At 42.7% G+C, this 26,763-nt stretch overlaps 1 protein-coding gene across 5 annotated transcripts; it reads right to left on the bottom strand.

The window, feature by feature from the left end:
- Positions 1 to 651: 651 nt before the first annotated feature.
- Positions 652 to 24,591, bottom strand: KLHL8 (kelch like family member 8). 5 transcript variants are annotated; one of them, XM_040582985.1, is made up of 11 exons: positions 24,509 to 24,570; positions 23,634 to 23,744; positions 15,465 to 15,711; positions 11,640 to 12,188; positions 8,976 to 9,162; positions 8,170 to 8,313; positions 6,873 to 6,984; positions 4,614 to 4,782; positions 3,873 to 4,032; positions 2,695 to 2,896; positions 652 to 2,255 (listed from the first exon to the last, which is right to left on the bottom strand). In XM_040582985.1, exons 3-11 carry the CDS (start codon positions 15,669 to 15,671, stop codon positions 2,132 to 2,134), a joined length of 1,854 nt encoding a protein of 617 aa, XP_040438919.1. In that variant the 5' UTR covers positions 15,672 to 15,711; positions 23,634 to 23,744; positions 24,509 to 24,570; the 3' UTR covers positions 652 to 2,131. The 5 variants fall into 5 exon arrangements, with proteins under 5 accessions (XP_040438919.1, XP_040438957.1, XP_040438929.1 ...); XM_040583023.1 differs by having other exon boundaries at positions 11,640 to 11,960; XM_040582995.1 differs by lacking the exon at positions 23,634 to 23,744 and having other exon boundaries at positions 24,509 to 24,591.
- Positions 24,592 to 26,763: the final 2,172 nt, after the last annotated feature.

The raw sequence follows: 26,763 nt of genomic DNA, 5'->3' as shown, positions 1-26,763 counted from the left end.
CCTGAGCATGGATGTTTGGGGGTGAGTGTGTGTGTGTGAATCAAAATACACCAGAAGTGTCTGTCTCATGATTGCATTCTGACCTAGTACCATTTGACCTCCAGCTACAGGGCTGACAGCAGAGCCTCCCACACGCGGTACAGCGCTAGTGATGTGCTGTAAGCCAACCTCTCTGCTGAGCACATGCCTCTCCCTCTGCCTGCAAGGCAACTGCTGCCGCGTGGCCCAGGTGCATGTGGGTGCTGGCACCCAGAGGAGAAATTTCTCAGCTGTCAGGCAGCACTGCCAGGCTACTTGGTTTCATGGTCAACGTTCCTTTGTGGAAAACTTGCCTTTTTTTTTTTTTTCCCCCCTTAAGTTTTGTTAGCCAGGACATCCATAGAAGAACCTGTTTGGTTGCAGAGAGGGAACCTGCACCTCTTCTTTCCACCCCTCCTCCTCCTCCTCCAGTCACATCACGAGCCACAGGAGGTGACCACATCCTTGCACAGGAGCGGTAGCAGGGTGGTATGGCTCAGGGCTGTAGCACCAGATTTTCCCTGTTGACAAACGCTTCTTGTTGAGAATTATACTCTGCAGAAACCAAAATATACTCCGTGTTGTAATATTTCCCCAAAATAGCATGTTCCAGTCATACTATAAACAAGGTGCTTTGAAGTACAAATGTTTTATTGCAATGTTTCGTTATTTACAGTACCGTTCGCTTTGTCCCTGGGTGCTACCAAAGTGCAAGCTGTTTGAAACAGAAAAGCTAAACGATGGTAACTCAACAGCAAAACAGGACTGTGCCTTATGCTCGTACTCTCCTGCCTCCTCCCTGGTACTGAAGGCAGAGAAGTTTGCTGCTCTCCCTTGTCACTTGGCACATTCTGGCAATGTGAAACTTTGGTCACAAAGGATTGTCAGTTGTTGGTCTGTTCAAGGTGATGGAGGAACAGGAATCTGCAGTCTTCGCAGCTGGACTTTATTGAGAATTCAGGGTTTCTGACTGCGTTAACAAGACACCTTTGTACACAGCACTATTAAGTTCCTATTTCAAATTTTGATGTAAGTACTGGTTCATTTCCAATTCTTTTTGTTGCCGATTCTCTTTGGTTTGCGTAAGCTTGAAAGTCATCTACCTGGTTTGAGGCTAGATCTTCCTGGCTTAACTATTTTAAGAGAGCCAGAATTGCCACAGAGTTGCTACTGGATACTGAAATTGGACTTGTCATCTCCTAGAGTTGCATTTAAAGGTCTTTACAAAATACTGCAATTCTTATTATGTGATTCCATTTTGTATAAAAATAGTGATTCAGACACCACTGAAGCCTACATTTTCACACACTTTCATCTCAAAGGAGGACAAATTACACTGGCTGCTTCAGGAATGACCTCTCAACAGAAACTTGCCTTTGTTGGGAGGGGCGGTGGTAGTTAGTATAAATTTATTGAAGACTTGAGAATTCCAGTGTTCCAATGGCTAAATTCAGGTCAAGAATCTTTTCGGCTAAGTGTATTAGCTTGAGAAAGTACTTAGAAAGACAGGTGTCAGACTTGAGTACCTGCAATTGCCACTGCGGCCAGCAGTCCCTTGGGAAGTAGGCAGTGAACTTTTCTGCTCCAGTTACCGTAGTATGAACAGGGCTGTTGTTACCTTTTAAAACTTGAGACACTTTGTGTTACAAAGCCTTGTACAATTAGGAAATGTTTAAGACTGCATTCCTGAAAATAAGTTACTTGAAATGGCACTCCCATCCTCCAGAAAACATGCAGCAGGGCTGTTGGGGTAAGGCTCAGTGCTACTAACAGCAGCGCTCTCTCCTCACCCCGTGCCTGGTTTACAGTTCAATAATGAGTCCCTGCAACAGCTGCCTCAAATGATTCTGAAATTAAAACTTCTCAAAAATGGGATGATTGTAGCTCTTGGCAGGTTTTCCCCTGCGAGTTTTTTATTCCATGTTTTCACAGGCTTTGCTGTATCACTATTGACAGAAAGTCACCAAAAGCTTTACAGTTGCAGAAGGTAACATTTTCACAAAGAAAACGTATTGTTTTCATTTCTCAACCTACCATACAAAACACGGTGTTTAAAAGCTCTGCAGTGCCTCTCTGCTGTCATTCTTCTGGAATTTGAAGGAGGCAGCAGAGCTCACATGCAGTCAACAACGCTGCTGGATCCTTGGCCCATATCCCGGATCTGGCTGCTGAGACAAGAGCACACAGCCACGCCTGCTCCTGCCCTGCAGTGGGACACAGAGCCAACGAGTTCCCACCTGAGGAAGATGGCAGAGGGGAAAAAAAAAGTAAGTTCCTGTCTTTTCTGAGCAACTTGAAAGCATTTATTTTCTGTGTCTGAAATTCTGTTATACAGCCTAGCTGTTTACTCTGCACAACAATCCACCCCGCTGGTTTATTCGTACTATATGAGTAAATTTAGCACAAAATCAGACTGAAACAACCAGAAGAATGTAGATTCTTATTGAAGGAAGGGAAGAGGACAAGGGATGGAGATGAAGAGGTGGTGCTTAAATATTTACAAGAACCACCTAATGCCATACGCAGCACTCCTGCATCACCAGTCATGAATATTACTCAAAATTATTACCAGGAAACAATAGATAGACTCCAGCTGCACATTATTTCTGTTATGTTGTGTTTTCATATAGGCAGATTTCATTATCTTATTAAGCCAAATAAAACATGTTAAATTACCTATTCACTATGGGATCAAATGCTTCCACTGTATTCAGGTACACATTGCCATTATGACCTCCAACTGCAAAAATTTTACCCATCAGTGTCGCTATGCCAACACCACCCCTCGGAGTTGTAAGCTCTGCTACATATTCCCATTTGTTACTGCGTGGGTCAAAGCGCTCCACCGAGCTCAGTGGAGAGTTGTCATCAAAGCCACCTGCAAAGAATCAGCACAGTATCGGTTTTTAGCCACTTCTAGTGCTGGTGATATCCAGCACTGGCATTATCAGGCTATTCTTAGCATTCAGTAGGCTAGTGTCCAGCTCTATTTCTTTACGTGAACTTTACAAACTCTTAAAAATTAATCTAACAGCTCTCCCTCCTGTCACTGCACAAGCATCACCGAGAGGGACAGTTTTCTTCTACCCAAGTTACGAGAAGAGGTATTTCTATTATTTTTCTCCTAGAATTCATCTTACACATAGTTATAATGAAACAGCTTCTAAACTGGAATAGAAGAAAACTGAGACCAGTAAAAGGATGGTCCTGATCTTATTTTGGCTTGAGCAAAACACACTCTGGTGGTGTTTTCAAATCACAGCATCACTGAGTAGGAAAAAATAATCCTCAATAAGACTTCAGTGATGCATTCCCCTTGCTGGGGCAACTGTCAGAAGAGCATTTTACTCAAAACTATTTTAGCCACAGTAATACACAAGGCAGAGCTCTGCAACTATCACTGCGGCTTAGCCACCTGGCATCTTTCTCCCTCAGGAAAAGCAGGTAAATGCAAGGTAGGGCAGAACAGGACAACAGGCTGTGGGAAAGTGTAATCACCATGCAAAAAAGCTGCTGTTGTCTACACTCAGAATAGAACCAGAGTGCTTTAAAAGTGTGCGAACATAAGAATCGTTTTCCTAAAAGGAAACTCAAGTCTCGAGGATTTTCTATATAGACATACTGTCCTGAACAATACAGCCCTCCTGAAATGTGGGTTAGGAGCTGCTTTTTATTTCCTCACTAACATACCTTCATTTAAGTGTGCCCTGGTTGTGCTTGCTTGCTTCTCCTCCCCAAGAACACAAAGTATAGGTCAGGTCTGTCTGTTCCCCGGTCCCTCTAGCAACAACAGCCTCTTCCAAATGCCAGTACTTGGCAGAGAGAGCACCACAAAATGCCACACCCCTACTCACCAACGACATACAAGCAGCCATGGAGCTCACTGACACCGTTGCCAGCTCTTCGCTGACCCATCTCTTTCACTTCTATCCACTTATCCAAATGGGGATCATATTTCTCCACGCTGGAAAGAGATGCTACACCATCGTTGCCACCCACAGCATAAACATGGTTCTGGAAAACAGTTTTATAGAGAAAGATTATTCATAATGTGCATGCGTTTACTCAGCTTTCCATAGCCAATGTGACAAGTATAGGAAAATATGGTCTATCCATTCGGTCCTAATTATTTACTTTTATTTAAGAATTCCAACAGACTTAATTATCTAAACTTGTAAATGCTATCTTCCAACTAAAGAAGTGAAAAATTTATGTAGAGTTGCAGATATTTTGCAGAGTACACATGGCGACAGGGGGATTAAAGTGCAGATGTTTTCAGTACCTTTAAACATAGTAACTTAACAAACCGGAGTCAGCTGGATGAGACACGAAATATTAGCCTGATGTTAGAAGGGTCCTCGTACCTGCTCCCAAGACCTCAAGTACTGTTGGAACAGGGAGTGCAGTTCAATTCAATATGAGTATTATCCTGTATCCTCACCCTTTGCATAGTGCCATAGGCCTCTGATGACTAGAGGTGCAGAGACCCACCAGCTGCGTTTTGTTTAAAATCTTGTGTTCTTCCTTGTAAAAGCGGATTTGAAAACGGGTTAGTTCCTCAGCTGGCCCCGACCTGGGAGGAAACGATCACTTACCACCAGGGCTACGGAGCCCACTCCTCCCCTGGGAGTGTTCATTGGGGTGACTGCGCTCCAACGATCGGAATCAATGTCGTATCTTTCCACATCGCTGAAGCAAGTGTTGTCATCTAAACCTCCTATTGCGTAAATGGGGCCACCAAGGGAGGCAAGAGCGATTCCTCTCCTACGAAAACCAAAGGATCAATACCTCAGTGCAAATCCTTAAGGAAAGGTAACGTGAAAGAAATGCCAAGTGCAATGTTTCCTGACTGGCGCCTGTTTCAAACTATGGGAAAAGGGTAATGAAAATTTAAAAAGTGAAGTTGATAATAAATAATGACCAGTAACTGTAGCTGGCCCTCTTGCCGTGGTCTTGCAGCTTTGTCCTGAAAGCCTTTTGTGTGCTGGCAGCCTCCCGTTAGAGGGGCTCCAGAGTTTTATCTTAAATTCACCTCAGCTTTCCCAGGCACCTGTATGTTATTGTGTGATCCATGAACAGGACTGTTGCAGCTAGAATATTTTCAGACTGCAAGAAGACAAAGCTCCAGTTTGAAAAACAAAAAACAAACAAAAAAAATGCAGGAGGGCATGGAATACTGTTTTAACTGAATGTCACCTCAGGTCCGAGTCCTCTACTTACATGCTTGGATATGTGAGACTGTCTTAGTCATTTGAATTCTCTGTCTTGGTACTGAATTTTACACCTCCTGTCTTACTTTACTGAATCTGGTGGAGAACCAAAGCCAGCTGGTTTTAACTTTGTCAGTATAGCTGCTGCTACAATTTGGAAATGATTTTTTGGGGGCTGAATTTAATACATATTAAAAAGCAAACCTGCAATGGACATTAGATGACTGAACTCTTGCAAGACTTAATTGCAATTTCTGCCATTCTGTTATTTTCTATTAAGTTTGTGTTAAAATAGTTGTCAGATTTTTTTTCCTACTAAATCTACCAATATGAGAGTACAATCAGTACTACAAAATGAAAAGTATGGTCTGAAATGTAAGCATTAAGTTTCTGCTTTAACTACCCAGACAGGTGATTTACCATTTCACCAAGAACGTTCTTGTCTCATTACAAAGAGGACAGGCTGGAAGATACCTAGGCGGGAGCAAGGGAGGCACAGTCTTTCTACAGAACAAACATTGTGGCAATATCCTGGCCTTATCTTAAATTGCCTCAGCGGGTAACACAGACGCATGCCATCAATGGTGGCAGGTGGGTTTTTTTAGCCAAGTATTCTGACACTACCTCTGTGAATGGAAGGAGTGGAGCACAGCCAGGGCACAGCAGCCCTTTCCTTTACCAAGGTACCAAGTAAGAGATGTCACAGAAATCTAGGCCTGATGTTTGCTGATAATATGCCCTGGGGTGATGGCAGGGGGGAGGAAAAGGAGCAAGAAGCCACCTTCTAGGTGTCTGGGTCTTCTACTTTGATTAGGTCACAGCTACAAATAGCTTCAAGAACCATGCTCAATATTTTACTCCTACTTGTACATGATGTTTTTAGAAACAACAAACAGCAAAATGGAATGTAGAATTAAGGAGACTGATTTAAATGACAGCAGAAACAAAAAACTACAGATCTGTGAGTCCAGTAGCTCCTTAAAAGAATCTTAAATATCAAAAGGCAAGAAAATCATCAATCTGACTTCCATTTTCTTAGTGCTTCTGGCCTTTTGTGGCAAAAACATAGGCAGCTACTGGTTTCCTGAGCGTGAAGTATTTCATTCACTGTGCATGTTCCGCAGGCAGTCATCTTGCTCATTCTTAAAAAGAGCAAAAAGCTCACAGAACCAATTAATCAGTTTTAAGTTCTTTATCAGGCACAGCAGAAAGGCCCTAGATACCGGCACGTAAGCACAGCTAGAACAGAAGAGTTCTCTGCTCCAGAAGCCAGCCCCCTCAAAATTAGAAAAAAGGAAAAGGGTAGTAGAGTGACAAAAGAAAGCCAAACGGTAAACATAACCAATGGTACCAGCCAGGGCCTCTCCCTGGAGAGAGGGATTACACAGTTTTGCACTGAAATACATACAGTACATTATGCACAACTATGTGATGTACACAAGTATGCAATGCAGATTTGAGTCTGCTTTACAGCTAGTAAATAAAGGTGTTTGACAGCGTAAAGCCCCGAAATGGGAAAAAAAATTCCTAAAACTAGCAGAGTTTGGAAACCCAAACAAAGGCAGGACAGACATGTTTTTCAGCATCATCAAGAAATGATGTATCACAGACCAGGACTTAAATTTTGGATCACAGGACACGTACCTCTTCGTGTTCATTGATGCCTTCATCATCCACTTGTTTGTGAGAGGATCAAATACTTCCATGCTTCCTAAGTGTTCATTTCCATCATGTCCACCCACTGCGTAGACCTTACCTGAACACATACACATCTTTCAATACAGAAATTGCTTGGCAACGTTTCAGTTTTCAATTATGTAATATCCCTGCCTACATGGAGACAAAAAGCTCAAATAACAAAGTTTTCAAATGTTTTTGATATCAGGATTAAGTACAGACTTTATATTTTTATATGCTGTACTCAACCAGAGATCTGTTCTAAAGTGGACTTTCATACAAAGCTTGAGAGATATATAAAAAAAATCAAAATCTTCCCATAATTTGAATACTGCAGGTCAGATCAGTTTTGGACACTTCTATCAGTCTCTCCAGATTTCCTATGGGGAAAAAAATACCGCTCTTCTGCCACAGCGACACAGGGGTCACTGTGTGCAAGGAAAAGCTGCATCATGGGCTGCACAGACCTGGTTTCAGAAGATGGAGACCCAAAAAGAAAGGTAGGTCTGCCCTTGGAAGGGTTATGGTCTTAGTGACTTGCCTGTATGGATTTCAGTATGAAGGGAGCTAGTACGCGTATTAACAAATTCTGGGTGACACTGCTGTATAACACCGTTTCTTTATAAATAGATTTTTTTAAAAAATCACCTATTAAGGCAAGAAGCTCTATAGAATAGGTAATTTATAAAATCATAGAATAGTCTGGCTTGGAAGGGACCATCAAAGGTCATGCAGTCCAGCCCCCCTGCAATGAGCAGGGACATCTTCAGCTACATGAGGTTGCTCAGAGCCCTGCCCAGCCTAACCCTGAATATTTCTGGAGACGGGACATCCACCACCTCTCTGGGTAACCTGTTCCAGTGTTTCACCACCCTCACTGTAAAAAATGTCTGTCTTGTATCCAGTCTGAATCTATGCTCTTTCAGTTTAAAACCATTACCGCTTGTCCCATTGCATCAAGCCCTACTAAAAAGCCTGTCCCCTTCTTTCTTCTAAAGCCCCCTTTAAGTATTGAAAGGCTGCAATAAGGTCTCCCCAGAGGCTTCTCCATGGTAAACAACCCCGACTCCCTCAGTTGGCAGTAATATCTCTCCAGTATGCATGCTCTCAGACTGTTTCAGAATCAAAAACCCCTTCGTGGGGAAGAAGCTTTACTAAACTAAGTACTATCCAACATTTAAGCCATTGCAAGACAGATTTATTTAGTAAAAGTATGAATTCCACAAAAGGAGCAAACAAATGCCTTTTGAATAGGGTTACTGACCTCCCACGGAGATCACGCCCACGTGCCGCCTTCTGCTGTTCATTTCAGGGCCGAAGAACCAGTTGTTCTTACTGATAGAGTAACACTCAATGCTGCGAAACGGGTCACCTGATCCGCCTCTACCACCGACACAGAACAGCACACCTGAAGAAGACAAAACAGGTTTCCAGAAAACTAGTGGGAAGATGGGGGATAAAGTTGTCTAGCAGAGCGAAATGAAAATACAGTAGTTTGGGAGAGGTTGTATTTCACTTTAAGGGGCATGGTCATTGCCCTGCATAATTGGATGCTGGATTTTGGCCTGTGCTTGGCATTCTGCTATGGCAATTAACTATCTATGCTCTTGCAAAACCAATGCGTATTTTAAACATACTTTTTGTGATTTTGCTCAGGGAGATGAACAGATTGTTTGTTAACTGTAACAATGTAAAAATTACGGTTTGCAGTCTAACATTCGTTGCTCACTTTTGGTGTAGGTTAGCCAAAGAGTTTAAAAGTTAGCTCAACCTTCTTGCACCAAAAGGTAAGTGTCCACTGTTCTCGGTATAGCTTTAAGCATACTGCCTGGTCATACCATAGTTAACAGTTCGAGCTTTAATACAGATAGAGCTGATCAGGATAAATAAATAATGCTTTAAAGAGAGAGACTTGCTAGGAAAATGCAGCACATCAGGTACATGATGGCTTTCCCAATTTTGCGTTAAGTCATTAACAACCATTTATACCAAGCTATCTAACCCTGCACAGATGTGCCGCCTTTTCTGCACACCAATCCCTACTGGATAATCAGACACACATTTAATTACCAGCAGTCTGCTTCCTTGGTGTTGTGCGAATGGAGTACTCAAAGTCTGGCACTGCCCTGCTGCTCAGGTGAAGGTGGTAGTTTCTTGCTTCATCCAGCAAATCCCTACATTTTAGATTCTGCTTGACAATCTCTTCCTTTGCCACAACACCCATAAGGAAACAAATGGGCAAGAGAGGCAGCCGTACCTGACAGAAATGAACACAGATGGAGTAACTGGCTGAACTGACTGAGTCTCACCATTTACAGTGACGCACGCGTAACAGATGGCAGCTTCTGAGCCAGCTGGCAGCCCCACGCTCTTCACTAAAAAGAATGATTTACTTTTTTTTCTTTTTTCCCCAAGTAACAGTGATATGAACGGTTCTTTTTAGTGACAAACATTTTCTACAACCATTTGCATTTAAGCAGCAGTGGAGAACTGTCCCTTGGCCCAGGCTGAGCGGAGGACGGAGACAAGTGCCACTGCCTGTACTGCAACTGGGCATGCCTGACATGATGCAGGCAACATCTACGGCTTTACCAGGACAGCCTGTGTCAGGTTAGTCTGCTGAGGGTATGAATTTGCAGCTCATTGCTATGCCAGTGTAAGAGGGTTTTTGCTAGAATGGCTCATTTTGAACGGCAAGTCAAAAAGCAAACACTGTCACCATGAGCTAAGTGTCTGTTAAGGAGGTACTGCTAGTGCAGTAATGCCCTTCTCTGGTGTGGATGACAGACTACAGGATTAAAAAAAATTAAAATATTGAGAGCTAATTGTTTCCTTCCCATGGTTCCCCATCAGAGAGTAGTGACCAGGCTGAGGAATGGAAGGCTCTTTCCAGGTTAGGCTACAGGTGGTCACTACCCAGAGCAATCCCCAGTGACAGGGCAGATCTGAAATAAGGTCAGCCTCTCCAAGACTGCTTCAAAATGTCCTCCCCGCAATCATTTACGTCAGCAAATCTTTCATTTGTCCTTGTGAGAAAAACAGGAATATGAAGTACAATCAGGCGCAAAGGTAGGCCAGGTGTCAGCAGGGAGGAACTGAAGTAACCATCATCTGACTTCCTAAGGTTTGGAATCAATGCTGTCAAGCAGCTCCCAGTTAGCTCAGCAGCAACAGTGAAGAAGTCCAGTATCTCTGGTGCTTCTCAGAGCAGCAGGATGGTGCTGTTACACAGCTGGCAAGTCTCTGTGTCTTCAAGTAAGCAAGTGTCTCTGCGAGTTCTTCCTTACCCACTTGCTTTCATCCCACCTCTTCCTTTACTTTGGCCTGGCTTATTTTAGGTTGATTAAAAGCACCACCCTAGTTCTGCTAATAGACTCATGAGGTTAGTGATGTGGTAAGAACTGAAGGCTGACAAATTCAGAACCTCCTAACAGCAAAACCCGTAAGGCTGGTTATGATGTGGCTGTTAAGAAGCCCAGTCATGTTATCTGCTAGCAATCATGTCCAAATCAGCTGATGGCTCCATATATTCTGGCAAATAACCCATATTTATAGGAGGGGGGTTTACTTTTTCATTGCTTTGTCATAGACTCTGGTTTCCCTGAATATAATAAAGCTGTTAATCTTATCTGCTAACATAACTTGGCATTAAAAATCAATCTACCTTTTTTTCTTTTTTTACATCTCAAACTATAATTGTCTGTAAACTTAGTTATACTGTACTAACATTTTTTTTGTACCAGAAACGTCACGCTGATCTAGATGAAACTGAAGGTTTTTGGAAGCCACCTAATAAACAGTTGTAACCTTTTACCAGGAAATGTGAAAAATGATGCATGAAGACAATGACTGCAGCATGTTAGAAGACCTCTCGTTACTCACAGAACACTGATATTAGTAACTCTGCCAAATGGGAAATATTAGAGTTGTAGTTCTGTGACAACTGAAACAGCACAGTTGATCCTACCTGGTAAGATACATAGCACATTTAGCAGTGCGTGGCATTTGGCAGGAGGAGCTCCAACGGGTGTTTAAATTTCAGCTGAGTGACCTTCTGATACCTGTATGTGTTTGTTTCAGAAGCAGTGAACTTGCATCAAATCTAGACGATTAAACTGCAGACTCCTTCTGGATCCTACAGGTAACCAGCAGTGCTAGTCTTGTGAGAATTAAAGGGTCTAGCATATTTTTTCTAGCCTGCTCATAGTGCTAACACATCTTGGTCTTTTCTTAATGAAATAGATAGAACATTCCAGAAGTAGCATGACTTGATGTAACATCTCCATGACAGTTTTACTTTCCTAGCCACGTAAAAAACGTCCTCAACAGCTATGCTCTCCTTTCTTAAGTACAAATACTTACCAGCAAGGGAAGTGAGTGTTTTAGGTTGTAGTAGCATCAAACCAATTGAAGTGATGGTTTTATGTTCTCCACTATGTGTAAATCTAAGAAGTTTCTGCTCTGACACAGATACAGCTTTTTGTTGACTCCCCATCCCCTAGCCACGAGCATAAAGTCAGTACTCTTCTCTCTACAGAAATTGGAGAGTATGACTTCCTCCTGATATTCAAGGTATCTAACCTGCTTCCACAGTCAACTCACAATTGTAAATACCAGATGAGGTACCAAGCACTAAGAACATTTTTCATCTCAAGATCTACCTTAAGTACAAACTGTTGATTATATAACTAAACTAGTGACCAGACAGGCACCTGGCACCTCGGTCCACCCTACCTGTGCAAGTATTTCATCCAGCCACGTGGCATGATGCTGCGGATTGGCTAGAAGCCACTTGATAGCAGCGTTGTAAACTTGCTTTTCATTTTCAACATTCAGGTCACTGGAGGACAAGAGTTTATGGAGGTGCTGTGGTGACACGCTCACAAAGTCTTCACACTCCACCACCTCTGTGAAATGTTCGCAAGCATACTGATCAGCCATGTCCATCAAGTCAATGCGGTTGTGACTCTCTGCAAATGCCCTGACTGCCAGGCAGTTGGAGGGATGGAAGTGCAGTTTCATATATTCACAGCATGCCTTTGCTACCAGTTCCACCTGAAGAATGCAAGCAGCATAAAAGAGAGGCTGGACATTATCCACCGTCAGAGTAAGCCGGGAGGAGTACACAAACTTCACTAGGTCTTCTATTGCATTGCCATCAAAGTCCCTGATCTCAATCAACGTCTGCTTGGCTTCAGCCATTTCCGAAAGAAACATGGCTCTGAAGTAAGGTATAACACAAGCTAGCACTAGTTTGTGGCAGGAGATAAGCTTTGAACCAACCTGAAAAAAAAAAACAGAACAAAAAATGCCCCAATCTTTTACTGGAATATCAGTATCAGCTATGAAAGAATGGGCAGTTAAGTTGAAATAAGAATTCTGAACTTCATATGCATTGAGCTACTATATTTTGTTCAAACAAATTAACTCCATTTGCCCTGTTCTACTGACAGATCAATGTATCTTAAGCAGATCTGAGTTGTAACAGCCACCGCGGTAGGGCAAGGCCATAAACCAAGAAAGCAACAGCATTGATGCACTAAACTTGCTTTTAAGAGCTGTGTCCTATTTTTTAAATGAAACATCCTTAGGAATATTCTAGATGCATCTTGGAGACAGGAGAAGACTGCTAGGCACTTGTTTGTTTTATGTCTATTCAGAGACTTGGGGGGAGGGTGGGCAGGCGGAATTGGAAAGTGACATTTTTAGACTACTTAATTCAAATCTCTGGACTTTTACCACTGCTGAGGAACTGATAATGCTGTTTATAAAAGCAAATTCATGTAAAACCACAGTAATAACAGCCATTACAGGGATTATTAAAAGTTACCAATCGCTTCAAGATTTTTTAGAAGCTGTTTAGCCACAAAAGGTAAGAGTATTCTCCATAAAGACAAGGTACTTTTCAAAATCCTAATCAGAAAACTTTTAACTTTAAAAAGTCTGCCTGCGTTCTCTTTTAATGTAACTGGATTCTAAATACTGAAGGTAAATGAATAGTCCACTACTTATTTGTGTTAGAGAAGTACTTTCTTACAGCCTTTGTCATTCTGTAGTCTACACTAACACAAAGGGACGGCCAAGTTAAGCAACCGGTTTTTAAGTAACTTGAATTCAAGTTTTAAGCAACTTGAATTACATGTTCATTTTCAGATTAAGGTGTTAGTGAGCTGTCTTGCAATTTAAAAAATAAGGATATTAAATTGTAAAGGATAATCCGGAGGTTTTTGTAGCTCTGATTCAATACACAATTGCTCTACCCTTTTTTAAAAAGCGTGTATTATCAACACAAGGGTAACATTAAGTGGGGTACATGAAAGAGTATGCAGATTAAAATAGAGGAAAAGATGGATGGTTCAGTGTGAGTTAATTAGATCACTCCAGAAGAAACAATTCATAGACCTACCAAATGAACAAAAAGGCAAACCAACAGGAGAAAAGCAGATGGTGTGCATCTGCCACTCTCTGCCTTTTAACAGGGATCTGTTCATATGATGGTAACAGTACAGTAGGTGAAATTCCAAATTTTAACTCTTTGGAGCAGAGGAAGTCTCCGTGTGAGCTCCCACAGTTTCTCACTGTTACAGTGTCAGCACTCCCAACTACTGCAGTACTGATGCAAAAAGATGCTACCAGCTGGTGTGCTATACCCGGGGAACGCTCCCAAGCCATTCTCACCTTCAGAGATTTTTGTTCTGCCCATCATCCCAGTCTCTAATTAGATCTTTCTGTTGTATTAAGTGGCTTCACTATTTTACCCAAATCTGCTTAATTTTAATTATCTAGCATGACTTGATATTTCAAAATTAGGAGTTCCCCTCCAGTCATTAACTATCATATTTTAAAAGCCAGCAGTTAAATCAATGACTGGTCTGACAACAGCAAAGCCAGAATTACTCACTATCACAGACCATACACAAAAGCAGCAACTTCAGTAGAGAAATAATTATTCTTAAAACATGACAAATGCCTGAGCACTACAGAAAGAAAAATCAAGCCCTGCAGAAAATTCTAGTTCAAGATACAGTTACCAGTTACGTGAAAATCACTGATTTAGGAAGTCTTACAGTAAGATGTACAGAGGTTGCTCTATACTATCTACTTGAGGACTGGAAGCCAAGTCATGCAATCTAATACTCTTAAATTACCAAAATAGCTCCACACAAATAATATAAATGAACATCAATACAAGTCTAACTTTGGGAAAGTTAAACTGCAGCCACAGTAAAGTTTATTTTCCAAGCAAAGTTCTCCCAGCAAGAGTATACCTTTAACTATGTTTAGAAAATAAGATTTTCTGCCTTTTTTTCAAGGGTGTGTGGAAAGGGAGAAAGGTGAGGATGAGGTCAAGAAAAGGGAAGAGGAAGGTTGTTAAGAGTTCCAGTATGAACCTTCTTCCCCAAAACACCTTTTAAAATTACAGATGTAAAAAGACCTGATGATGAGCTGTCGGGCAAGTTCTGTTTCATGTCTCTTGTGCTGTCTGGAACAGCTTCAGTATTGTCATTCAGTGTCCTATGAGCATTAATTCAACTGTTGTGAGCCACTGGACCTATTCACTGCTGCATCTAGTGCCTGCTCAGCACCTGGTGACAGGCAGCTCAATATCTGCTGTGAAGCACAACAGAAAAAAGTTCTTACTTATTCTACTCCTGTTGTCTACTGGGACAGAAGAGAGAGAAAACCTTTTCCTCTCAGAGATTTTCCCCAAGGGTTTCAGAAAGATGAGATGCCTACTGGGGGGCACCACAGACACACATCTGTCAAGGGTTTTCCCTGTTAATACGTAACAGTAAAAGTGGCAGGCAAACAATTTCTCCTAAAGACATCTGTCATTTCTTCTTGGTATAGCAGCTACACTTCATCTCTTTTTCATAAATAACTATCTTGCACTACTAAGACGTCTAGCTAAGCAATACTTAATATTTGCAGGTGCTGGCAACCACCGTTACAGATGCTAGATATAAATTTCTTGTGATCAGGACATAAATAATATACTGCTGAGTTACAAAGAAGGCATTAAAGCAGTGCTATGCAAGAATCATAAAACTGGTCTCCTCTTCCTCCCCCTCTACTCTTTTATCAGCTGTAGAACATCATCATCTGGGGTGGTTTTTTTTTTTTTCTTTCTTTGAGAATGCTGGAAGTTAGATTTGTTCCAGAAATCCTGTTTGCCAGGAAAGATCTAGCAAAGCGACACAAAATGCCAAAATAAGAGGTAAAACTGGGGATGAAAGTGAGAACACAGGGGCTACAAGGAGCTGAATTTGCACAGTAATATACTGATTGTGGGAATTTGCTTAGAAGGCAAGTTGGGTGCAGTCACAGTCATGTACTTCTCTCAGAGTGTCAGTATCTAAGTGTTTACATTTCGGTTGTAAACTTCCTAAAAAGAAAAAAAAACACAAACCAAGACACCAGCATATTTAGAAATGCCTTAGCCCCAACAGGTATTCTGTGGCTTCCATACCCCTGCCCAAATTCACAGCCACCTCCAGCACACTTGTTCATAGCTTAACCTTCAGACTGTTAAGTGCAATGGATGTGTGACAGTATCACCTTCAGTGTAACATCGCAGAGCTCTCCAGCTTCGTAGTAGTGAAGAAGAGAGCTGTGAAAATCCTTCCAAGCTTCATTTGCCTCAAATACGAAGATGTCATCTTCACTGTCACTGTTGGAAGACCTAGTCTGCTGCTGTTGCTGCCGCCTTTTTCCCTTTATCAGATGTTGTTTAGCCTGCTCTGGGACCATGGATTCTGAAGCCATTGGCTGTTTCTTCTTTCACTGCGTAAATCTTCGAAAACTCCTGCCAAGACAAAATCCAGCCCATCAGGAGTCAAGTCCTAAAATGCAGTAAAGTACTGTTCATTGTCCTGTTTTTACAAACACAAAAAACCCCAGATGAGACATCAGGTACTGCTAGTACCTAACACTTTGGTTACATGTTATAAATACTACCTATAATCTTACTTGGGGAAGGTGGGAGAAGAAGGGGCGGGGGGGGGAAGACCCACAGTGAAGAATCCTATGCAGGTAATCTTTAGGAAAAGCCATTGTTTGTGAACTTGTTGCCCACACTTCCTGGAAAAGATATGAAAAAGAAAAGGCAAGGATGCATCTTCCAGCATTCCTGATCTCACTGCTGTGGATGGCAGAGCAATAGAAGGGACACAGCCCACAGACAGCTGTGCTGCTTTGGTCCCTAAGCAGCATCTCTTATCACTGCTGCCACAGACAAGACTATCGATCTGACCCTGATGGGTGCTTTGTGTATAATTACTGCTCAGCTTTCCTAGGTCTTCAAAAGCTAAAGCAATCCTTAAGTGTTTTGTGCATTTATGCAAATGGAAGCAAAATATAAAAGCTTCTACAGAACTAAAGAGCAAGAATTTACACTTACAGAAAAATCTTGGAATTAAAATTACTTCCTTTTATTGAACAACCTTATTAATCCAACAGATTGATATTTAAAGCATGATAATAACTGAAATGCCAAGTTTTCTCCTGCTTGCCAGCTTTTATTTTAGACTGTTTACCCAGCTTAGGTGATGATATTTCAGGTGTCTAAGATTTATACAACTTGAGCTAAAGGAATCTTAGCTATACTGACATCACAGCTTTCCCAGGGGTGAAACAGGAGTAACACAGACAACAGGGATAAGGTGTTTTCTGCTTCTGTCACTCAAATATTTTGCTCTTCCTGCTACTGTGAGCTTCCATTAGGTTAATCTCGCAGTTCACCTTATTATTTGCAAAAAAAAAGTTCAGTAGGGGAAGAGCAAATTTTTTTTCCAGTTTGGTAGTGTATTTTAAGTTTCAGCTCTCTGTCTAAAAGCCATGAAAGCCAAAGCCAACTCAGTGGGATTTAGGCTGTACAACCACATGCTTTGTGGAAGTTTAGGAAGTCCTCAAAAAAAATGAAACACTGTTTGAAAGCATGGCGTTACTGATTCAGCTTACAAGCAAGAGTTCTGTTAGATTTTGGCAAGGGAAGCAAACAGATCTGTAAGGTTTTAAGACAAAGTCTCTGGAGAGCATATTTAGTAGCGCATTCCCCTCTTCCACTGGCTAGCTTTGGTCTTCATGTTTTCTGGGTAATTTAGTATGCATTTATTCTTCATTCTACACTAAGAGATGATGATTGCTGTAGTTCAGAGATTTCTGCTCATGGACTCTGCTGTTGGAGGAAGTGGAATGGCTGAAGAAACAAAAAAATCTTCTACAATAAAAATGTAAATCACATGTCTGGGAGCAGAACTAATTTTCTTCTGGGCTATTTTGAAAGTATCCATGCCTCCTACTAAATTTACAACTCTTCATGCATTGGTACTGGAGAAAGAGCAGGATCACCTGAGATGATCTTACTCACTTCTGTTGCAGGTCACAGGGTTGTTACCAGCTCTGTGTCCTGTGTGGTGACAGGGCTGTCGGCTGCACTGGGCTAAGCAGGTTAAAGCAAGATCAAACGTGCCTGTAACATTCACTAACATGCCATAAGCAAGGTAAGTATTTCTTCCTTTAAAAGATACCTTACTTCTTCCAAAACCACAAACTAGCTTATGGGATATTCATATAGTTTATAGCAAGGAATACCTTTTTCTGCTGAAAATTTCTATTATGCCAGACTTGACACATTACTAAGATGTTTTTCTAGTTTTTTAGGAGGGAAAAAACCTTAACATCTTGGTTTTCCTCTTTTAACTTCAAGTTAATCCTCCGCTACTGGTACTCACCCCCTTTGCTTTGTTTAACACGCCCTTCGAAGAAGTCGCTACTACCATTCAGATACAAAGTTAACACAGAGCTTCAGAAACAACCTACTGAAGTTACCAAAGTGAACCGAGACAAGAAGAAAAAGAGAAGCTGAAACGCTGTACAAGGGTGTTGAAAATCATCATGTATTATTCATTCAGAGGTAAGACACAGCATGTTTAGCCTACACTTCTAGGGAACTCTTGCTTATTTTGGTCCTGAACTGACACTCTCACTTCACTGCTCCCTAGCTACTCACACCTAACAGTATTTTTACAGCCAAGTAGAAACGCTGCTTTCAGACAGAACTGCCACTGACTACTAAATGATTCGTTCACAGCTCCCAAGTCACAAGGTTTTTCCATCTGGCATATATGCTACATTTATCCTCATGCCTTCACTGCAACTGCACATGTACTTCCAATACTGTTCTGTGTCTCACTGCAAAAGAGGCTGATGGTGTAAGTTTACCTATTCTGGGTCGGCCATTGTAAACACCAGCACAAAACCCATGACTCTAAAGATGAATCAGTGCTATTGGGGTGACTTTTTTTAATGTTTTAAACAAACTGAGCAATAACATAAAAGCCAAACATAACTGATATTAAGCAATACTTTTAATCTATGTTTGATGCTTGTATCAAATGAAGTTCCTGCAGGTGATCTGAGCTCTTGCCTTAAGAAAAGACACTGACTGCATATTTGGATTTACATATTTAGTACATGCTAAGTGCACACTTGATATTGCAAAGGAAGAAACTAGAAATCATACCAGAGGAACCAAGGCCATGACTCAGGCACATAACCATAGATAGGAGAATCACATGTACAAGGGAGGTCTCAGTATGGCAATATCAAGTAAGTGTATAGGAACATGACCGCAACTCAGTTAATGCTCTTCAGATAAAAGAAGTTTACGTGACGTGTTAGAATCTAACATGTTTAATATAACCTTAAGGAAATATTTGGATAGCAATAGCCTGACACACTTCAGTTTCCTTGGGATGACACTGTGACAGATAATAATATCTTCGGTAAAATTTTTATTCATCCCCGAAGTTATGAATTCAGGAGCATCCTGTTTCTGTAATGCATCTCAATCATCTAAATCTTTTTAGATACCTATCCACAAGTCTTCCACTTGTCTTAATTACAGCATCCCACAGTTTGAGTCTTCAAACAATTCATTATCTACTATGGAAAGTACCAGATGTAGCCATAAGACAGCTGTAAAGCTAACTCTCAAGGAGGGCCAGGTCACAGTATATATCCAGTTCGCTCTTAATTGTATCTGTCTTGAGAAATAGCACTGTTATGAATTATACTGTCTATTTGAAAAATCAAGGGATTTTCACAATTGGAGGTTTAATGTAAGTCAAGAGCCACTACTATACTTAGCTTCTGCAAAGAGCCAGTCTTAGCAACACAGTGCACTACTAAACACAAAGAGAAGTAATATTACAGATGTAAAACTCAATATTAAAATAACGCATTGAAGAGTGTGACACAATATATCATGATCCAGACGGAGAGAAAGGAGAGAATAGATGTTTTCTTTGCAGGGAACACTAGTTTGAGCTGATCTGAATGCTTAGGCCTTTACTGTTGTTATTTTTTTTAAACAGAACAGAAATTACTTTTAGTAGCGCTTGAATCAAGATACTAAACTCTGGAAATCTGAAGGTCAGTATATTTCAACTCCAAACCTACTCCTCCTTCCAGCTTGAAGTGGAATGGTAAATAGTTTTGTCATTGCGCAACCTTAAAGGGATAGCATATGAAAAAAGCAAGAAGTTGAAGTTGTATTTTCACATCTTGAATTACACAGAAGTTCACTAGTTTAAGAAGCACTAGCTAGGAGGATTCATCAGCACTTAGGTTAGCGTGCATGATGCTCTGTTAATTATAAGAATCTACAAACTGAGAAGAGTCATTTACAGATTTGCTCCCCAAATCAACAGTAATGGAACAATAACATCCAAGTACTTGAGGTTACTTTAGTACTCCATAAATGCTACACAGCCTCTCCTCTCTAGAACAAAACACTGCCATGGCCATTCAAAATCCCAATATCGTGCTCCCCTTTTATCTTGGCAATTAAGTTTTCCAGCCTCGGTACAGTCTAGTATTTTGACTACACTAAGAGTGTAAGTGACCACCACAGAAAGTGACTGACTCTGAGAAAACTAAAGTAAGTCCCTCATTCGTAACATCATCTGTTACTCCTTGTCACTTTTCATGGAGTGTCTGAATAAAAACTGCCTGAATTAAAAAACCAAACTACACATTGTTTATAGCTCACCATTGTTTTCTGAGAGCAGGTCAGCAATTTCCTTGTTCAAGCTAAATATTTAGAAGTATTGATGATCTCTGCTGTTCCCAGAGCGCAGCTGTTCCAGACCCCGGAGCTGGTGTTCTGGTCCTTGGTGCTGGTCCTCAGGCAAGGGACTGAGGATCCCTTCCTAGCTATTCCTCACTATCAAATTTAGAAAAGCAAGCAGGGATGGGAAGGCAGAACACAAGCACATTGTCTTTTATCTGCTGCAATTCAGGTAACAGTAACATCCTGAAGTGAAGCAATTTTGATTCAGACATTCTAGCTAAATCTGAAACTGAATTAAGTGTAAAATTCCTCAAGTCACATAAATTACTTATGTTCAGTAGAGGTAAAATACCTCAATAATTTTGAAGCAAAAAGAAATGGAAGACATTAGACAGCAGCAGGACATGAATGAACATTGCTCTGTTTTCCCCTGTAATGAAAATAAACCCCAGGAATCCTGGCTGACAAGCCAACCTAGATGTTGGAGTACATGGCCGCCTCCTCCTGTCAGGTACCCTGGGAGACAGTGCCCCCCAGAAAGAGGAAATGGCCCTCATTTGTCCATTGACACAAGGGAGGAAGAAACTCCAGTGACACAACAGAAACAAAACCAAGATTCCCAGTATAACCGCAACTAGGCAGTGTTTAGATGAAAGCTATTGTGACAGCCATAAATCCAGTGCTCTTTATGAGCAGTGGTACTGAAGTTAGAAAAAAGAAGGCAGTAGTCCAGGAGAAATCAAGATACAGGTGAAGTTTCACCAACTATCCTGTATGCAATTTTGGTTACCTGGCTACAAGACAAACAAAAATCATATCATGATCTGTCCAAAGGACAGTTAACCTCACTCAGAAAACACAAGAAGCTTCTAATAGAAGGAGATGAGAAATGTGCCTTTTTTAAATGCAAAGTTTGTAGCCCTATGAGGAGGGACGTTTTGGAAGTGCCTCGAGTACGAACAGACTGCATGCATATAAATATATACAAGTTTGTATGTGTGGCTGTGTAAAACTAACTTGTCTCATATGGTGAGTCTCTTCTGACCTCAAGATTAGATAAGCATATGCAGCGACAAGATCTTCTGCAGTTTGATCTAGCTAACAGAACCAGTCTATCTGTTGTCCTCTGTTGTACTAAGAAAACTTGAACATTTGAAAAGAGGGCAGCTGGCAGAGCTAACCCAACAGACAGAGGAAGAGAAACGGGAAAGGCAAGAGGCAGCTACAGTGCAAACTGCAGCCAAGCAGCAGCTTTGACAGGGACTGCACAAGCAGCTGTTCAATGTTCAGCCTGGTTACAGCTGCGTCACCACAAAGGAACACGGGAGGTAAAAAAACTGTTAGACAAAATAGCGTAGAAAAACTTCAGTACTCCTCTCTTCTCCATTCACCAATTCCATCAAAGGAGTTAGGGAAACCTCATGTAAAACTGCTCAGATGACCATGCTAATTAGGTCAAATCAGACAAGGTTGGAAAACTTGGGAAAGTTCAAGTTACACTCTGTATTACAAGCCTAAGCCTACTGTACTTTTCAGCAGGAAGTTAATTCAACAGAAAAAAAAATAAAATTAGAAACCACACATCTAACTGGTTTAGCTTGTTTAAAACCATCCAGCTTTCTTTTGTAGAAATAAAAATTTTCTTAGACAACACTAACATAAAACTTCTAGATTCTTTCAGTATTTCAAGGTTTCTTTGTAGCAAAAAATGACATTTATTATTTTGTGTTACTTATCACACAGATAGCTCAGAAACCAGTGAAATGGGTAGGTGGCACCATCTTTCATCAGCTTCTATAACCAAAACCCCATCAGTGCTATAGACACACAAACAGTGAATGAGGACTGCCCTTTCTTGGAAAAATGCAACAGAAGAAGGGCACAAGAGGTGTTTTGTAAAGCATGAAAGCATAGTCTGATAAAATCTTATTTTGGAAAGAATGCTGCCTGGCAATCCCTTAATGCTGTTTTGAGACACCTTCTTCCCCACTTCCTTTGATCCAGTATATAAATATGCTCTACAAAGTTCTACTGAGGTTTAATCCCAGTTTCCATTGAACACTAGAAAGACCAACTGTCTTTTGGGCTGTATGGGTAACAGGCTGACAATTTTGTTCAATCTTGCATAATCAAAACCAAACAAACAACTTAATATGCCATGACTGATGCTTGATTTACTTTTGCTTCAGAACTACCACCCAAACCCCTCAGAAGCCCCAAAACAGCAAAGGAAGGATCTGCTTTGCAGATACAGGTATACCTAGGAAGTGATTTATTTACGCAAGGTAACCTTGGGAATATCCAAAAAATAGAACAAAACACAGAAGAAAAAAAAAATGCAAGTCAGTGCAGTTCTTGGGAGCATAATGAAATATTGATAGGTATGTAATAAAAATTTTAACTAGTACTTTATGTTTGTAAGAACACAGAATAGGCCCTTACCAAGGAGAGGCACTATTGTCTTCTCTGATGGACCTGATTAAAAATAACAGTAGTTTAATGGTCTCCACAGTACTGTTTAGTTCAGCCCTTCCTGGGAAGTGTTAACAGAGAGCAAAATAATTTCTAAGTAATTTGCTAGCTGCCCTTTATCCTGATGCATGGTAACCACCAAAGTATCCCAGAGCTGTAGCCAAACACAGTTTTCCATACACCCACCACCCCTATCTTCTCAGGGCTCTCTGCCATAGTTGGCAACCATCATTGTATTCTCTCATCTACAGTCAAGATTCACTGAAGCTGCAACCTCACATTACACTCAAGCCAAACAGCTCAAACCATAAAGCAGTATCATCTTTCTTTTGTCCCAGAGCTGCAAGGTTCCTTCAAAATCTGTTTGAAATCAAGAGTGCGTAGAGGTAATACCAGACAAAAGGTTTCACAACCCAAGAAGCTGCAACTATTGATGCAGGAAATGCTTATTACAAAAATCTGTTTGGTGAAGCCTGCTGAGGGAGAATGAAGACACTGACTAACCGGGTACCATGCTGCCTTGCATCTCATTACTGGCAGTAATTACACAATGATTGTGCCTGATTAAACTTCCTTTTACAAATAAACAGCCAAATAGAAAGCTGGATGCCAGGCTACTGAGGTCTCACTAACAATTGATAAAGCAAGTTAACAAGTACATTGCTAATCACATGCTGCAGAGAAACTACAGGTACAACCTTGGCACATTACAAAGCAGACACACTTACACAGCACAAGAGTTTACAAAGATTATATAGGGGAATCAGCCCAAACTAACTCAAAAACATCAAACTGCTTTAAGAAGGCAGCTCATCCTTTTGCAGTTTAACCTCCATTGCAAGCAATCATAGCTGTATGTGACACAGCTGCTGTAGTTTTACCTTGTTAACTGCTGTGGTACTTTTCTACAGTCACACATGTGTGAATTGTTTCTTGATTATACCCCCAGAAGCCTTTGCAACAGGCACAGAAAGCCAGGTACATCCGAGTTTTACAACTTTCACTGCTGCAGCATACATAGGAGCGACTAGGCAAAGGTGAAAATACAGCTATGAATTGGGAGGCCCTGTTTGGTTTGTGAACTACCTCCATGCCCCTTACGGACAAGAGCCTGATTAACTGGTACTTCCATGCAACCTGTAAGTAATCTGCTCGAGTGGAGATGGGTAGGTGGAACTTACCAAAGCAGGAAAGAAACTCAAGCAGGCAATATAAAGAGCTGGCAGAGTTGTGGCATCTGAAATTCTCATTTGAGAAGGAAAGAGAGATGTGGAACTCCTGTGGCTTCCCCCCTGCAGCAACAGGCAATTTCTTGCTGTTTTTTAACACCAGAATTGGTTTGGGGTAACCGAACCGACTCCGGTTGTTATCCATTACAGGATGTCAATGTAAGCCCACCATGGCACTAGTTTCTTGGGCTGCGGTCTCCACGGTAGGCAAATTAGACGCAGCATCTTGAACCGAGTGGACTACTAGCTCAGTTGATTTCATGGTTTTTATCTCCGTGCTTGAGCTGCGCGGCAACAAGCACTCTGTACGGCCAGGGCCCCGCGGTGCCTCCCAAGGGACGAGCCCCCTGACGCTGAGGAGAGGCCAGCCCAGGCAGCCGCCACCCCCGCCCTGGGTGATCTGCCCTGCTTCTAGGTTAATTTACAAGAAATCCGGGGTCGGTTTGGGTTTCTGAAGCCGGCCGTGACCGTTCGCAATGAAAGGCAACCGGGCCCGTTACCAGCCCCGCGGCCGAAGGAGCCCCTGAGGGGCGGGCTCGGGGCCGCGGCCGGGGCGTCCCGGGGGGGCTGTGAGGAGGAGGGAAGCCCACCGCGCCAACACAGGCAGGACGGCTCCCCGGCATACCTGAGGGGAGGGCGGGTTACATAAAGGCAGGGCCCACCATGGCGGCGGCGGGCCCTGACCGAGGACGCGCGCGGTACGACGGCGAGGGGCGGCAGCGGCAGAAGCGCGGCCGCGGGGGAAGGGCCCGGGCGCGGGGTGCAGCTCTCCCGCCGCCGGGGGGTGGAGGGGCTGGGGCGAGAGACCCGGCGCCCGCCCCGCTCACCTGCGCTGCTGCTGCCGCGGAGAGCCGGGGAGCGGTGCGGTGCGGGCCGGGAGGGGGTGGAGGCGCCGCCGCGCGGGGCAGGGCGGCGGGCCGGGGCGCATGCGCGGCGGGGCGGGCTGGGCTGGGCGCGCGCCGGGGTGCCGCGCTCCGGCCGTGAGGGGAGCCGAGGTGGGGTCGCGCTGCCGTGGCGCCCGCCGGGCTCGTGCCCCTGCCGCCTCGCACCGTGACGAAACCCCAGCACCTCGCCCCCCCGTGAAGCTCCCCGTTAGGGGGAGGAAGGGCTCGGGCCGCCTCTGAGCTGATACGTCTCCCTGCGCTTCTCCCGGCCTCGCGGTGCCGCCCCTGAGGGCAGGAGCTCGGGCGCCCGGCGGCACCTGTAGTTCCGGGCCACCTCTGAAGAAACGGGAAAAACGAGGCGCCGAGGGGAGGGTTGTGCTGGCGTGAAGCGATGTGTTGAGAGGAAAGAGGCGAGCAGGCGTGCTCCGAGCGGGGACGTGCGCTCCGGCGCTGCGTAGCAGTGGGCCAGCAGCAGTTTGTGGTGGCTCAGGCAGTGGATGGCGGCTGCACGAAGCAGCTGCTGCTGCTCCAGGGCCGTGCTCTGATGTGTTGCTGGCTTGAGTTGCTCTGGCCACGCTTTGCCTTCGTCTTCTCCGACAGAGACCCGCAGAGGTCAGCAAGAGCTGGTGGCAGTGCAGGGTGGCTAATCCTGCGGCAGCTCCTCTCGTTTATCAAACGGCCTGTGAGAATAGTTGCTCTTCTTGCTGTAGTTGGTCTGTTACTTCAGCTATTCTTTTTCCATTAGGGAGTGGTTTCTGTGAAAAAATATTTTCCAGGCCAATTTAAAAAAAAAAACAAAACAAACAAAACCACTGCCAAAATTTGCACATAACTGAAGGTGCTGCTGGAGCACATGCTAGGTATCTATTCCAGGACAGTTTCACAGCGAAAATGAATCTCTTGGCTTGGTATTCACTCATAACTGTATTTCCCTTTTCTGTTTCAATGCCATGTACCAAAACTTACCTGCTTTACTCTTGGCACTTTAAAGAACTGCCCTTCAATGGGAAGGCAGCATAATTCCTGAGTAATACCATCATCCTGTCCCCCAAAATCAGACCTAGTGCAATCTCCTAGGTAATACAGATCATAGTGATCCCACTACAGGTTTTGGAGGAGCTATTCTTCATGAGTTCAGAGAGAGCAGGGAAAAGGCTGTACCAGCTCTTTCCTCCGCACCTGTCCACCAGCTCTGGCCTGTGCAGTATGTAATTACCTGTCTTGCACAGTGCTGCCATACACCCCCTTCAGTGTAGGAATACATTTCCCTATTACACGCTTTCCCCCCAGGTTTGTTTCTGTCTCTGTAGTCTCTCTGCCTGTGGAGCAGTAAAGATAAGTCTTGATCCCATTTTGCTTAAAGCTTGAGTTGAGAACGTTAAGAGAGTTGGCTAGGAACGTTTTACAGACTGTTGGAATTGAAGAAAGACCTTATTAAAGAAATACATGTCCTGGGAAGTATGGAGTCTGCTTAAATAACTGCTTTGGACAAAAGCAAGCACCACTATAGCCAACTGAAAGTGCCCTCCACCTCCAGCCCCACAGCTAAATAGCTCAATAGTTTTTCCGGTTACATACTGCAGAGTTGAAAGCTGGACTCTCATGCTGCATGTCAGGTTCACCTCTATAGATGTGCATAATAATTCTAGGATTTCCTTTTTTTCCTGAATACAGCACAATTCTGCTGAAAAGCAGGAAAAGTGTTTCATAAATCCATGCTTATCTGAGAATGAGTGGCTGGAAGTTTATAGTTCTACACTGAATACACACATACTATGCTTAGGAGGAGATGCACATTTATTTTGGAGTTTTTAAAGGGAAGAATGTCTAGCTAAACACTGCTATTTGAGCTGGTCTGTTTGACACAGAACCAGAACACTATCCATGGGAAAATGGGGATAATCATTATTATGTAAAATATAACTATTTAATGTGTTTGCATTGTTATTCCCTATCACCCTGCCATGTATTTAATTGAGTTCAGAGGTGGTGACAATTCATTAGCAAACAGCTGAAATGATTACATGATGTGCTGAACTGCCCAGAGTGCACTAGTTTTGATCAGCCAAAAACATTTTAGGTTTTGCATAAACACCCCTCAGAAAATTCCAATTCAGCAGTCCCTTAGTGGCTATTTTTCTGAATACAAAAAACCAAGCCATCCTCCCTAAATCCATCCATGTGTTTGAAAGCTACTA

The sequence above is a fragment of the Falco naumanni genome, chromosome 1, assembly GCF_017639655.2.
Source record: "Falco naumanni isolate bFalNau1 chromosome 1, bFalNau1.pat, whole genome shotgun sequence".
In the NCBI taxonomy this organism is placed as follows: domain Eukaryota; kingdom Metazoa; phylum Chordata; class Aves; order Falconiformes; family Falconidae; genus Falco; species Falco naumanni.
Note: the sequence above shows the minus strand (reverse complement) of the source record. Positions and strands in the feature narration are given on the sequence as shown.

Bases quoted from the DNA above. Each gene is read 5' to 3' on its own strand.
- KLHL8 (XM_040582995.1), bottom strand. From the start codon at position 15,671: ATGGCTTCAGAATCCATGGTCCCAGAGCAGGCTAAACAACATCTGATA. The intron at 6,985-8,169 runs GTCAGTAACCCT...GTATGTGTTCAG, and splicing joins GGGCGTGATCTCCGTGGGAG to GTAAGGTCTACGCAGTGGGT. The intron at 2,256-2,694 runs GTAATTTAACAT...CATCTTCCTCAG, and splicing joins TTTGATCCCATAGTGAATAG to GTGGGAACTCGTTGGCTCTG.